This window comes from Astyanax mexicanus, chromosome 8 (genome assembly GCF_023375975.1).
Source record: "Astyanax mexicanus isolate ESR-SI-001 chromosome 8, AstMex3_surface, whole genome shotgun sequence".
In the NCBI taxonomy this organism is placed as follows: Eukaryota; Metazoa; Chordata; class Actinopteri; order Characiformes; family Acestrorhamphidae; genus Astyanax; species Astyanax mexicanus.
Window position 1 is genome coordinate 57,680,019 of NC_064415.1, and position 13,635 is coordinate 57,693,653.

Sequence of the window (13,635 nt, forward strand, 5' to 3'; positions counted from 1 at the left end):
TACACTCCAGAGTCTGGAGGAAGAGTGGAGAGACACACAGTCCAAACTGCTCGAGGTCTAGTGTGAAGTTTCCACCAATCAGTGATGGTTTGGAGAGACAGGTCTGCTATCTGCTGGTGTTGATCCACTGTGTTATATTATTTATTATTACTTTTATGAAGATGCGGATTTCATTTTCCAGCAGGACTTGGCACACTGCCCACACTGAGTACCAAAAGTACCAATTGGTCTTAATATAGTATTCAAAGAAATAAATGCTTAAAATCAATCTCTTATATACATCTATATAATATATCTTTTACATTTTGAACTGAATTATTGAAATAAAGTAACTTTTCAATTATCAAAGTTTTTGAGATGCACCTGTATGTGTACGCATTTTGTAAACGCAATATTTCCATTCATTCCATTCAATTCTGAGCAAGGTCGAAAGGATATTACTCAATAGGGGTTGAAGGGGTTAAACGAGGTGTACATTTCTGAAGTCTTAAGTCTTAAATAAAACTTATCACACACCACTTTAAAATATGAATGTCTTTATTCCCTGAAAATCAAGACATTCTGAAATTAGCAATTGGGCTAAATCTAAATGTTTTTCTTTATTTAAAGTTTTGCGTGTGTGTTCGCTATAGTAGACAACAATTAGTTGCAGGATCTCCAGGGGAATACATATTTATATTTATATGCATTTATAAGAAGTTGGACAATGCAAGTTATCGGCAGTTGCTAAAAGTGTACATTGTCTCAGAGCTGCCTGGTGTTTGAGAACCCAGAGGATTACAAACGATGCAAATGCTGTTTTCATATTTGCATGTGTTTACATGTAAGACGATGTAGCCTGTGCTGTTCAGTTCATTTGTGGGAAATCTTCAACTAACCCTGATGTTTATCTCGTGTGTTTGAGGACTGTAGTCTCTTCCTCAACCTCTCAGTTCATGATATATCCTGTAGGTGGCAACAGATGCTTTAAAAGAGGAATTGAGATATTCTAAATGCACCTGATTCATATCAGAAAGGCCCTGATTAGATTAGATGGCCTAATCCGATTAATCTGATATGGTTTATAGGTGGAACAGAGCTCTGTACAGCACTGTGCACGACTGACTGCCCTGTTCTGGTTGACATTAAGTCAGATTATTTTCAGTATCGTGTCTGAACAGGTAGATATGATTAGGTTTATAGTTCTACCAGCTTTCAAAGTCTGGTTCTTCTGGATCTCGTGTCTGAACAGGTCAGTGCAGTCAGCTGTAGTGTCAATATATTGTATAATGCTTATGGGAAAATAGATTTGCCAGTGCTTAGACAGTTAATATTACTTTATCTGCACACCTGTACTGCAGTGTATTTATATACAAGTGTACATCATTGTGTTTCCCATCTGTGACATGTGTTTATATTTGCTATAGTTTATATTTTAGTAAATTAGTATACTAACTAAACAACCAACATCAGTATTCAACTGATTCTTTTTTGGTCTTATTCGGAGAATGCTTTTAGGCAGTTTTTACACCTAGTTTGGGTTTTTGCAGCACCTTTTTTATTAATTTATTTAAAATTGTCAATTTAAATGTAAAAGTACCTGTTTTTATTAAACTTTAAACGTCTCAGTGGTTCTTCAGATACAAAGCTGGATGATCACAAGCCAAATTTTGTTTTGCACCAGGAGTGTAAAGCATAAAGTTATCTAAAATCAGTGTGTAAGACTGGTGGAGGAGAACATGATACTCAAACATAAACCTATAAATGTGCTGCAGGTGAGTAAAGCAGGTTGCAATTTTGTGTACTGCTATGCTGACCAACTAATGCAGTGATCATACTTGCATTACCATGAGATTATTGCTTATTGGAAGGAGAATTAATAATTAAGCAATAATACACTTGAGGTTTGTGCTAAAGATTTTTAACTCTTTTTTTTTTAAGAGTTAAAGAGGAGGAGAAAATAGGATCTGTTTGGTTATAAACACTCTGCAAGTTAAAATAGTTCCATTGCTGCTCTGTTTGTAGCTGCAGTGCTGTTTGGCTTGTAAGTGCTGCATCGGTGCTAGGTTACCTGTATGTGGCGGAGTAATACATGGAGAGCTTCGGTTACAGTGCATTACCGGCTGATAGCGGTAGAGCTCATAGAACGCCTCTTAGCTTAACACATTGCAGTGTCGGAACTAACTGTGGTATAATAGTCAATAACAGAGCGAATAAATGTAAAAAACACATCGTTTTTAACACAAAGTTTTTATTGTTTTTATATCTCATGGTGTTTATTAGGTGGAAAAGTGTATGATTTTTCCCGGGCAGCGGGGAACCAGTGGAACACCTGCTGCCAAGAGCGGCTCTGCTGCTTTCTCTTCTGCTGCGGGAGTTGCCGCCTCTGCTGCCACCTCCCTCTTCACTACAGGGGCGGCGCCGGCGGGTACATCCGCAGACACGTCGGCAGGTACATCCCCGACTACCGCAGGCACCTCAGGCACCACGGGCGCCACTGGCACCACAACCACCGGAGCCTCCACTGACTCAGCAGACTCTGCGGACAGCAGGCCGCTGGCTGAGGGGTCGTGCAGGGCTGTGAGTTTGTGGTGTTTGAGGGCGTGGATGGCAGGGCTGAGGCCAGGCCCGGCGGTGTGGGCGTGGAGGAGAACCTGAGGAGGTGCAGGAGGAGCAGTAATGTTGGAAGCTGGATCCACAATTTGCTCCTGAGGAGAGAAGAAGAAATGATTCATGCCATTAAAATGCAATTGGTCATGGTGACCTTGACTTTAAAGGGCCCATATCCTACATTTACAGCTCCACTTGCAGTGTGTTGGTATGTACGAAAAAAATAAAATAAAATGTGTTTTAAGGTGAGTTAATCATATACAGCTTTGGAAAAAAAAATAAGAGAGCACTTAAAAATGATGATTTTATTTTATTTTACCAAATTATAAACCTCTGGAATATAATCAAGAGGAAGATGGATGATCAAAAACCATCAAACCACCAAACTGAACTGCTCTTTAAATTTGTGCACCAGGAGTAAAGCAGCATAAAGTTATCCAAAAGCAGTGTGTAAGACTGGTGGAGAAAGAGAACATGATGCCAAGATGCATGTGATTAAACTGTGATTAAAAATCACAGTTTTCTTTGCATCTTTTTTGTTATTTCAGCCTTTTTTTGGTAAATTTGGGAGAAATGTTGTCTGTAGTTTATAGAATCAAACAACAATGTTCATTTTACTCAAACACAAACCTATAAATAGCAAAATCAGAGAAACTGATTCAGAAACTGAAGCGCTCTCTTCATTTTTTCCAGAGCTGTATATGTAAAATGCGATAAATGAGACATGCTCTGAAAAATATTAATATTTTCTATTATTAAATCTTTATTTTAAATCACTTTCTCAATGAAAGCAGAGGAAAGAAAGTAGATGAATGTGTGAGGAGTGATGCTTCATTACCATGGTAAGGTAGATTTGACAGTTGACTGATGTGGCGAGTCCTATGCCTTCAGAAAAACAGAAGCCATGGCGCTAAAAATGAACAAAGAGATAAAGTTACTACAGCATTTCATCAGCCATATAAATTCATTAATCACCACACACACAATTCTTCTGCAAAACAATGAAAGGAAGAGTTTATCCTGCTTTGTTGGAGTAACTGTCTCTACTGTACAGGTGTACAGATTTTATACTAGATTTTGGGGCATTTGGAGCACTCCTACAACCACAGCACAGCAGTGCCAATATTACACGTTATAGCGCGAACCTCGAGTGTATTATTGTGATTATACCACAGTTTCATTATCACTGTTTATTAAAGATTTTAAAGAGTTAAAGAGGGGGAGAAAATACGCTCTGTTTGTTTATAAAAACTCTGCCTGTTTGTAGCTGCAGTGCTGTTTGGCTTGTAAGCGCTGCATCATTACTAGTTTACCTGTATGTGGCGGAGTAATACATGGAGAGCTTCGGTTAGTTACAGTGCATTGCCTGCTGATAATGGCACTCATAGAATGCCTCTCAGCCAATCACATTGCAGAGTCAGAAATAACTGTGGTTATAATTGGACATATCGAGCATAGGTGTGTTTGAACTGAGCACCTACAGCAACAGTGTGGTTCAGAGGGACACAGCCTTTGTCATCAGTAGATGTGCAGTTAGTTTCGATGATGGCGTATTCTGCTGAGAGTTTCAATCCTCCGGAAACAACCTGTGAATATAAAAATGTGCATCATCACTAAATCATCTCAAAAATCCTTCAAAAACACCAAATATTTAAAAAAATATTTTTAAAAAGCTAGCTGTAACATAGTGGAGTTTTCGTACAGAGACCACCAGCTTTTCAACCACTTCAAATTTCTATAGTTCTTTTTTTTTTTAGCAGAGTTATTTGTGTAATTTTTATTTATTACCTGAGACGACAGGCGGCCAACCTCGAAAAGTGCGAACACTGAATTAAAGGTGTTATTTTTGTTGAAAATATCCAGTGAGGCCTGAACCAGCAGAGCGGCGTCAGTGTCGTTTAGTGGGATCAGAGAGGAGCAGCCCACACAAGGACCCAAATCAGAGTCCGGCGTTTCTACTCAACAAAACAGCAGCAGAAAAAAAACTATAAAATAAATACAAATATCAATGTGTGAACATAAAAAAATGAATGCATTTTGCAAAATGAAATATTAAAGCTTTGTATTGCATTAAAAGTGTGTTTTTTCCACATGCACAGGCATTTAAAGTGGCATGTATTTGTATATTTCATTCCAAAATATAATTTGTATATATGTATATATTTTTTTCAATATACTGCTCTGGAAAAAAATTAGAATTTTTTGCTATTTATAGGTTTATGTTTGAGTAAAATGAACATTGTTGTTTTATTCTATAAACTACAGACAACATTTCTCCCAAATTACAAATAAAAATATTCTCATTTAGAGCATTTATTTACAGAACATGAGAAATAACTGAAATAATAAAAAAAGATGCAGAGCTTTCAGACCTCAAATAATGCAAAGAAAACAAGTTCATATTCATAAAGTTTTAAAGAGTTCAGAAATTAATATTTGTTGGAATAATCCTGTTTTTAATCATGCATTTCATGCATCTTGATCATATTATATTTAAGAAATTTTCAATTTGGTAAAATCAAAGAAACTCATAATTGTAAAGTGTTCTCTTACTTTTATCCAGAGCTCTATATATATATATATATATATATATATATATATATATATATATATATATATATATATATATATATATATACATATATAAATTAGTCATTTATTAAAGTACTTCTTGCTCCTCATAATCTGGATTCGAACATTACTCAAATATTCACTATTCACTGTATACCTGTAACTCTACCTCTTCACTACTTTACTTTAAAACTGATGCTCTCAAACACTTTAAGATTAACTCGTTAGCCTCGTTAAGTTCACACAGTGTATCTACAGAAGCTAAATGTCGGCTGATTGACTTTTTCTCAGTTAAGAAGAAAAACGGTGTGAATTTGACTTTTTGCCAGAAGCGACCTGTTGAAAGCTGTCATGTCCAACCTGTTTCAGTTTTACACTTGAACGCTACGACAGAGAGCACCCCCGCAGTTTTAGAGAGAGCGACATCACAGTCAGCCTCCACAGCCTGAGGGATGAGAGAGAGGAACAGGACAGAGCATGTTAATCAACGGATAAAATAATATAAAACAGAGAACAGAGACTCAGCTTACCGTCTCAGCTATGGTCCTGATGGGGCACTGAGCTGCAGGCGTGGGGTCTAGAACGTGACACTTGGTCTCCAAGAACTCCAGCTCCAACATATAGGTCTGTGCTCCATCAGGCTTCAGACAGACAGACAGAACATTATAATAGTCTATTTCATATGTTCTGCATGAATCAATTTAAAAAGAACCTTAAAAGATTCATTTAAAGGGTGACTAAATCGCCTACTTTTAGCTGACTCCACCCTCAGCTCAAAAAAAAAAAAAAATGCTGCATGAGAGGGGCACTGGGTGATGTATGGGTTTAGGGGCGGGGCAGAAAGCAGAGCTGTTAGGGTTGAGCAGTGTGCCTTTGATAGCAGTGCAATGCACCTGGGAACCAGAGAGGGCGCTGCAGAGGCATAAATTACCAAAATAAAAGCATTTTTAAAAGGGTAGGAAATGTTTATAACATTTTTAAGCAGGACTGGTACGTTTTAAAGTCACTTAAAAAACACATTTTAGCTATTAATGCAAAAAAATATATACATATGATTTAGGGTTTAATGTCTCTTTATAACAGAGGAAGTCAGGAAGGTTAGGTGTTGGATTTAGTGGATTTAGGTTAAAGTTGAGGTTTAGGTAAAAGTCAGAGTTAGACTTAAGCATTAAAAGTTATGAAAGTTATTAAAAATATAATAAGTTTAATATAATAAGATTATAAATAATATAATCATATAATTTGAGGTATTTTATTGCACATTTTGTTGTATTATAGTAGTATTTCCATTTCTTGACTGTGCTGGTTGACCAGTATAACCAATTATATTAAGATAATCAACCAGAAGCTCAACCATAACTGAAATCAAGAGCTGTTTTACCAACAATTTTAACAGTATATGGAAGGATTTCACTTACAAAACCAATTATGCAACTACCTTAACTAACCAGGGGTGAGAAACAATACTGTTTATAATTTTACAATACTCAATATATCTCAATACAATTCTGTATAAAACAATAAATATAAAACAATACTTTACAGCATCTGCGTAACTGAAGAGGAAAAAAATCCTCTTCTAAATAATCAAATACCAACGATTATTGATTTATTGGCATATTATTCAGGTTAAATTGACATGATTCAACAAAATCAATATTCTTCACAGCAGATTTACCCTATTCATTCATGATTATGGCGCCACCACGTGGAGTAAAGAAGCAGTAGCTTCAGTGAGTAAAATTGTGTTCTTGCTCTTCCTTTCCTGGGGTGGCCCTGATGAGTGCCTGTTTCATCATTATTATGTTTTTGATGGTCTTTGTGGTGACTGCAGTTCTTAAAATTCTTAAGTCTTAAGGTGATTAGAGCGAATAGGTTTCAATTAAACTGTTGATATTTGACCCAAATTTAATATGCAAAAATATTAGTTTCAACACTCATACAAAACATTTATTCTCTGCAGTAAAATAACTTATTTAAAATCTTCCACAGGACATTTGGAGAAGCTGCCTGTTTTCTCTCTACTCTTAATACACTTAATAATTCCAGATCAGTAACAGGAATCAACCCAAATTCTGCAGGTTTGAAAATAGACGTAAAAACTATAAAATCTAGACAAACTTAACGAAACTAAAGGTTTGGAGGAGATGAACTGTTTGATTTGTATTCAGGGAAATTTTTATTTTAAAATGAAGTTCAGGAAAGAGACAATTTTATGATTTTAGTTATTATATTTTGACATTAGCAGATTGACTTAAATATTTTTATTTACTTATATATAAATTATATATATATATATATATATAATTTTCTCTCTTCCCAAACACATTCGAGACTATTCAGATTTGTCTACATTTAAGCCACTTCTCAAAACCCACCTCTTCAGATCTGCTTTTAACCTATAATCTAATTTATAAAACTTTAAACTATATTTGTGTTTTTTTTTTGTTTTTTTTTTTAATATGAATTGTCATTGGTAAAACTGCCTATATTATTTTGTGTTCAATTTAAAGACCCTTTGTGGCTTATTTTTGTATGTAAAGCGTCTTTGAGAATTTTGAAAAGCGCTGTATAAAAAAAATGTATTATTATTATTATTATTATTATTATTATTATTGCAATAACAATTATGATTTTTAGTAACTTTCCTTATCAAACATAAAATATTTTTATGTAATGCTTGAATAGAAATCCTCAAGATTTAAGGGTGTAATGTCAGGTAGAAAATTGTTAATCTTAACCAATATGACCATCAAATTTATACAGTCTGAAAGCAGGTACCAGGAAAAGGTTGTAAAACTGGATTTTTAACTATGTAATCATGCATACCCTGGTGATGATCTTGATGTCCTCGATCTGGTTCAGGGCGTACTTGTAGCCGTGAGTGTTCTGAGCGTTGATGTAGTCCAGAGCCACCTGAGTGGCGGCCTGGGCCTCCGGAGAGTCGCAGGTGGGAAGGGTGATGTTGGGCAGCAGCGCCTGGGCCCAGGAGCCCACCAGCAGGAGGCTGAGGACAGCGGAGGTAGCCTGGAGCTTCATCAGGAGCGGCGCAGTGAAACAAGCCCTGTTACCTTCAACTCTTACTCAGCAAGGGTGACCAGGTGCCTGACCCGCTGGTCATTTATACCCCGCACTTTACCCTTCCTCACAGCGGCTGGGTAAATAAGAGTGCATCAGACCTGCGTTGTGTAAAATGCGGGGGCGTTCTAAGGCAACGGGATGAGGGGGTGCTTGGTTCGTTTTAAAGTGATACTCCAGGCTAAAATCTGTACCCAGCTTTATATCAAACGTGAACGATCATCTCCTTTAGTTTTGCAGTACAGACTTTAATTTAACGGTATCTGTATGGGTGGATAATTTACAGCACTTTTCTCACACTATTATTCATATTTCAGAGCATCATAACATTTGGGACATTGATACATGAGGTACATCCATACCTGTCAAGTCTCCCGTTTTGGCCGGGAAACTACCGTATTTTACTCCTCTTTCCCGCCGTCCTCCCGTATTAGTATTTTCCCGTAAATTTCCCGTATTTTATTGAAATAAGAAAATATATATTATTGAGGATACAGGGCACTGACCGCTCTGTGTCTCTTAACCAATCGTGGAGCCGGTTCAAGGAGAAAGTCCCGCCTTTCAGGAGAAACAGCCAATCAGCTTGCAAGGAGGGTCAGTGTGGGGAAGCCCCGCCCTCCTCGCTGTGAGTTCAGGCAGCTAGTTGGAGCTGCTGATGTTAAAACATACATGCAGCGATTTTTCTAAAAGAAAGGTAACGGTTGGCTAATCATGGAAACTGTGATGAGATTTTTCTGATAGCTGCTTAAAAATACTCCGAAATAAAACACACAGATTAAACCTTTTAAAATAAAAAAAATACAGCTTGTGACTCAGTTTAACTAGAAATGTCGAGAGGACCGACATTAACTGAACTGATCAGGGGTGGAGTGATCAAAAGAAATAAGTATTATTTAAAATTTATTGTGTAGGCCCCTTAGGACTAATTTTTACTGATGGAATATATCTGGTCCATGTCCTTTTAGTAAAAGCTCATAATACCATTTTTAGTTCACCAACAGTCATTTTGCAGAATTTGTGCACTCTTTGTTCAATTTTAAATCCATTAAATAAATAAAAAATATATCATATAAAAGAGTGCATTTATTACAAAAAAGACATGAAATCTTAAATTAAAAAAAAAGATATAGAAAAGGGTTTTTAATTTGGCTGTATTAAAAGAATGACATATGTAGGAATGTCCACAACATGTTCAGATTCTGATAATCTAATTGTAGTGTGTAAGTGGTTCACATGTGGTTATTTTAGATTTTTTGTAAACCTGTTTTAAAATGTAAGAGATACTGAACCTTCGTTGGGCTGGTGGGACGGCTTTAAGCGGACAGAGGAAAATATCCCTTATTTTTAAATCTAAAACTTGACAGGTATGGGTACATCACCAATAAAGCTGAGTATCGTCTTTGGTGATGCTTTGCCAGCCCTCTCAGCTGTATATCACGACTCAGTTCTGATACATCAGCTCACAGATGCAGCCTCGTGCTGATCCACATCACCCTGATGTGGGAGTGATGAGGGGAAAAAGCGTCATCTACTGTACCCACCCAGAGAGAGCAAGGCCAATTATACCATTATTTTGCTCTCTCAGAGCTCTGGCAGCTGATGGCAAGCTTCATGACCAGGATTCAAACCAGCGTTTTCCCTTTAGACCGCTGGATCACTTAGCACCCCTAATCAGCTATCTTTAACAACAGTTCAGTAAATGTGGCAGCTGAACATGCTCAAGCCATGACACCCCCACCACCATGTTTCACAGATAAAGGCTTTTTCTGATTAGCTCAGCGGTGGGTTCATTGTGGTGTCCTGAAATGAGGGGAAACAGTGCAGGAAAGTGTTATAATCTATAGATATATCCTTAAATTAAAGTCTGGAGTGTGTACTTAATTTACATTTGATTATTTTGATTTCCAATTAAAAGCAGTTTGACTTCTAATTTTGAGCAGAAGGGCTTTGTCCCACACATTATGCAGAGCACTGTACCTGGTCAAAGGTTTATTTGTCATTTGCACAACATGCCAAAAAAGCCATGCATTGACATGTAAGGTTCACATAATGACCCGGTGTTTCAGGCTAAATTTGAACATAATAAATGTAGCATAAAACTTCATTATTTAATTTTTACCATTTACTTTGGTAAAGCAGAAATTCATCTGTTTTACCAATATTTAATTTTTATTTCTGTCGTTTGCTAACAGATTTTTTTTTTTTTTTTTGCGACTTGTAAAAAAATCTGATGGTATAATGCAACTTACTTTTGTTACAAGATGTAAAAATCTGAACATTGAGGTGTGATTTTTTTAATGCTTTATTTTTATGAAGAATTCAAATATTACACAAGTTTCTCGGTTAAGCTGAAAAAAGCAGGGTGGTTCTGGTGTGAAATAACCCAGAAATTGATATGGTGATGTAGGTTGATCTGGTGTGTATGCTTGTGCTGTGTAAAATCATGTAGTTGTAGTGTGTGTGGGTAAAATGCTGTAGTGCCCAATGCCATCCTCCAGGTGGATGGTGGTTTCCGGTTGAGAGTATGCTGTGTGCTATTGGCTGCTGCTTTTCACTGGGTCGTGGACGAGTGCTGAGTAGGAATGATTGTGTTTAAAAAACATGATTGTAAAATGTGGTTGGATTTCTAAAAAAGTGCTATATAACTTCATTCATTCGTTCATTCATAACTACGCGGCCTCATCTGACTGTTCTACTAAGAAGGAGTCTTCATAGAACAGCAGACCTAGTGAGCACACTCCCCCCCAACTCAACTCCAGCCTGGGTTTTGGATCAAGGCTTATGAATCCCAGCTGACCCTCCTCCCCTGATGAAATGCTGACTACACCACTAGCTTACACAATGCTAACTGCTGCACATAAGCTTTTATTACTGGCCTCTATCATTCCTGACCTTATATTTTGGCTGTTAGACTATATTTAGTTTTAGGTGAATATCGTAAATTCGTTTTAGTATTGTAAAAATATAATTTGAGGTTTATTAACGTTACAGAAATTCATCAGTTCATCGTTTAGCTCATGTCTGAGAGCGTGTTTGCAGTGTAGCACAGTTGCAGCTGCCCTCTGATCCATCTACGCAGGCAGAGTAAATATTATGGCGCATGATCGGGAGTTTAACGGATACCGGCTCGGGTCTTAGACAACAAGTTTGTTCCCTTTTTCCACAGATAACACACAGAGCCGCAGGCCACCGGGTTCATCCTCATGTACAGTATGTACACTGTAGGGTCAATATGTGGAAGGAAGCAGAGATTTATTTTACTTTTATTTGGAAAAATCGATGTTTAATTTAATTACAGAGTCATTTTCTGAGTTTTGCATAGATGTATTCATTGCTCTACAGTTACTTTAGCATATTTTATATAGAAAAAAAACTGTAGCGCTCTTCTAAATTCTTCTAAATGAATTTCTTAACAGTCACTGACAATTTTCTTGTAGTTACAGAATCATATTTGTTTTAAGTTTAAAAAATTGCTTTATATAATCTTATAACCCAACAATAAGCCTGCAGTTGCAGGAGTTCTACCTTCCTGAGGGATAAAACTGCAATAAAACAATTAAAAGATAAATACTTTGCATGCAAATAACAATCGGAATAATTGGAATAATGTTATTTATTACAGTTTAGTTACAGAGCGGCTCACGACAGCTGAGTACAGAAGTTGTAAACTATGTGCTTTTAATTTAAAAAATAAATTTAAAACAGAACAACATAAAAAAAAACATCTGTTGGTCACCGGCTCTGTCCCAATTGCCTTCTACAGTCTATTACTTTATTACTGTATTTCAGTAATTCAGTTCAAAATGTGAAACTCATATATTATATAGGTGTATATAGATATAGATGGAGAGTCAACTTTTATGTAGATGCGGATTTCATTTTCCAGCAGGATTTGGCACACTGCCCACACTGTACCAAAAGTAACAATTGGTCTTATAATATAATATTCTAATTTTCTGAGACATGATTGGCTATAATCTTTATAATCATCAACAATAAAAGACTTAAAATAGATCACTCTGTTTAATACATCTATATAATATATTATTTTGAACTGAATTACTAAAATAAAGTAACTTTTCAATTATATTCTAATTTTTTGAGGTGCACTGGTGTATACTAATCTTAATGCCTGACTAAAACCGTCAAAAACATCTGGTTTTCAGTACAAATTGTGGATTTTTGAGTATACTCAACTTTAAAACTTTTATCAATATTAAATGTTCAATACTCAAAACCTAGTTAGTATTTAGTGTTTTAATGAGTACTTCAATTGCGGCACACACACCATGTCCAATAGAACAGTATGGACATTTTCAACTCTTACACAACATGTACCAATTAATAAAAAGTTTGAAAAGAATTCAACATCATTTTAAAAGTGTAAAACTGACACTGTATCACTTTCAGCCCAGATTTAGTCCGTATTACAGTCTTATAATTCAGCTGTAGACCTCAAAGGGCTGCCAAAATATGACGCACAGTAGCATCATCGCTCTGTTCATTCATATCCCCTTTAACTTTACTTTTTAAGGTCAAGCGACGGGTTTAGAGCCAGTTGTGAACTTTACATGGTAGAGTAAACAGATAAGTTAAGGGGCTTTGCCCTCTCAGAACATAAAAAAATATCCTCTACAAGCTCAGATATAATACAACTCCGGAAAAAAAATAAGATACCCCTTAAAAATTATGAGTTTCTTTGATTTTACCAAATTAAAAAGCTCTAGAATATAATCAAGAGGAAGATGGATGATCACAAACCATCAAACCACCAAACTGAACTGCTCTTTAAATTTTTGCACCAGGAGTAAAGCAGCATAAAGTTATCCAAAAGCAGTGTGTAAGACTGGTGGAGGAGAACATGATGCCAAGATGCATGAAAATATATATATATATATATATATATATATATATATATATATATATATATATATAAACAAATTTAATTTAATTTTAATGTAAAAAAAATAATATACAAGACAGTAAGGCACTGAAACAGCTTTCTCTATATCATATGATTCTAGCCTTCAGAAATGCATGACACAATACACCTACAGTATACACATTATTTATTTATACACAATTTATAATTTATTAGTATCAAAAGACAAAACTGTACTACAAATGTTGTTTTTTTTATATTTTGTCAAGAGTTGCATACCCTTTCTGGCCACTTTATTGGAAACAACCATCACACGCTTTCACACACTGGCCACTTTACTGGAAACACCTACCTTGAGCTACCAAACACTTCACCAGTTACCTGTTTTGTGCTTTTTTAGACTCTTAGACTCTCCCGCCCTTAATTTTGTACCTTTCTTGTGTTTCTACTTACTGGCCACTTTATTGGAAACACCTACCTTGTGTCTTCTGATGCCCCCCCTTGATTGTCACTGC

The 13,635-nt window shown here is 36.0% G+C and overlaps 1 protein-coding gene and 1 long non-coding RNA gene across 2 annotated transcripts in view; both read right to left on the reverse strand.

Annotated features, from left to right (window-relative positions):
* Positions 1-2,213: 2,213 nt before the first annotated feature.
* On the reverse strand, positions 2,214-8,263 carry ahsg2 (alpha-2-HS-glycoprotein 2). The gene is made up of 7 exons (XM_022677771.2): positions 7,990-8,263; positions 5,691-5,801; positions 5,521-5,605; positions 4,378-4,544; positions 4,071-4,175; positions 3,428-3,499; positions 2,214-2,687 (listed from the first exon to the last, which is right to left on the reverse strand). Exons 1-7 carry the CDS (start codon positions 8,197-8,199, stop codon positions 2,259-2,261), a joined length of 1,179 nt encoding a protein of 392 aa, XP_022533492.2. The 5' UTR covers positions 8,200-8,263; the 3' UTR covers positions 2,214-2,258.
* Positions 8,264-9,363: 1,100 nt separating this feature from the next.
* The window catches only part of LOC125803799 (uncharacterized), a 42,276-nt gene continuing 38,004 nt past the window's right edge, over positions 9,364-13,635 (reverse strand). Inside the window, exon 2 of the long non-coding RNA XR_007440165.1 lies at positions 9,364-9,527. This is a non-coding gene — a long non-coding RNA (uncharacterized LOC125803799). The remainder of the gene's footprint in view (positions 9,528-13,635) is intronic.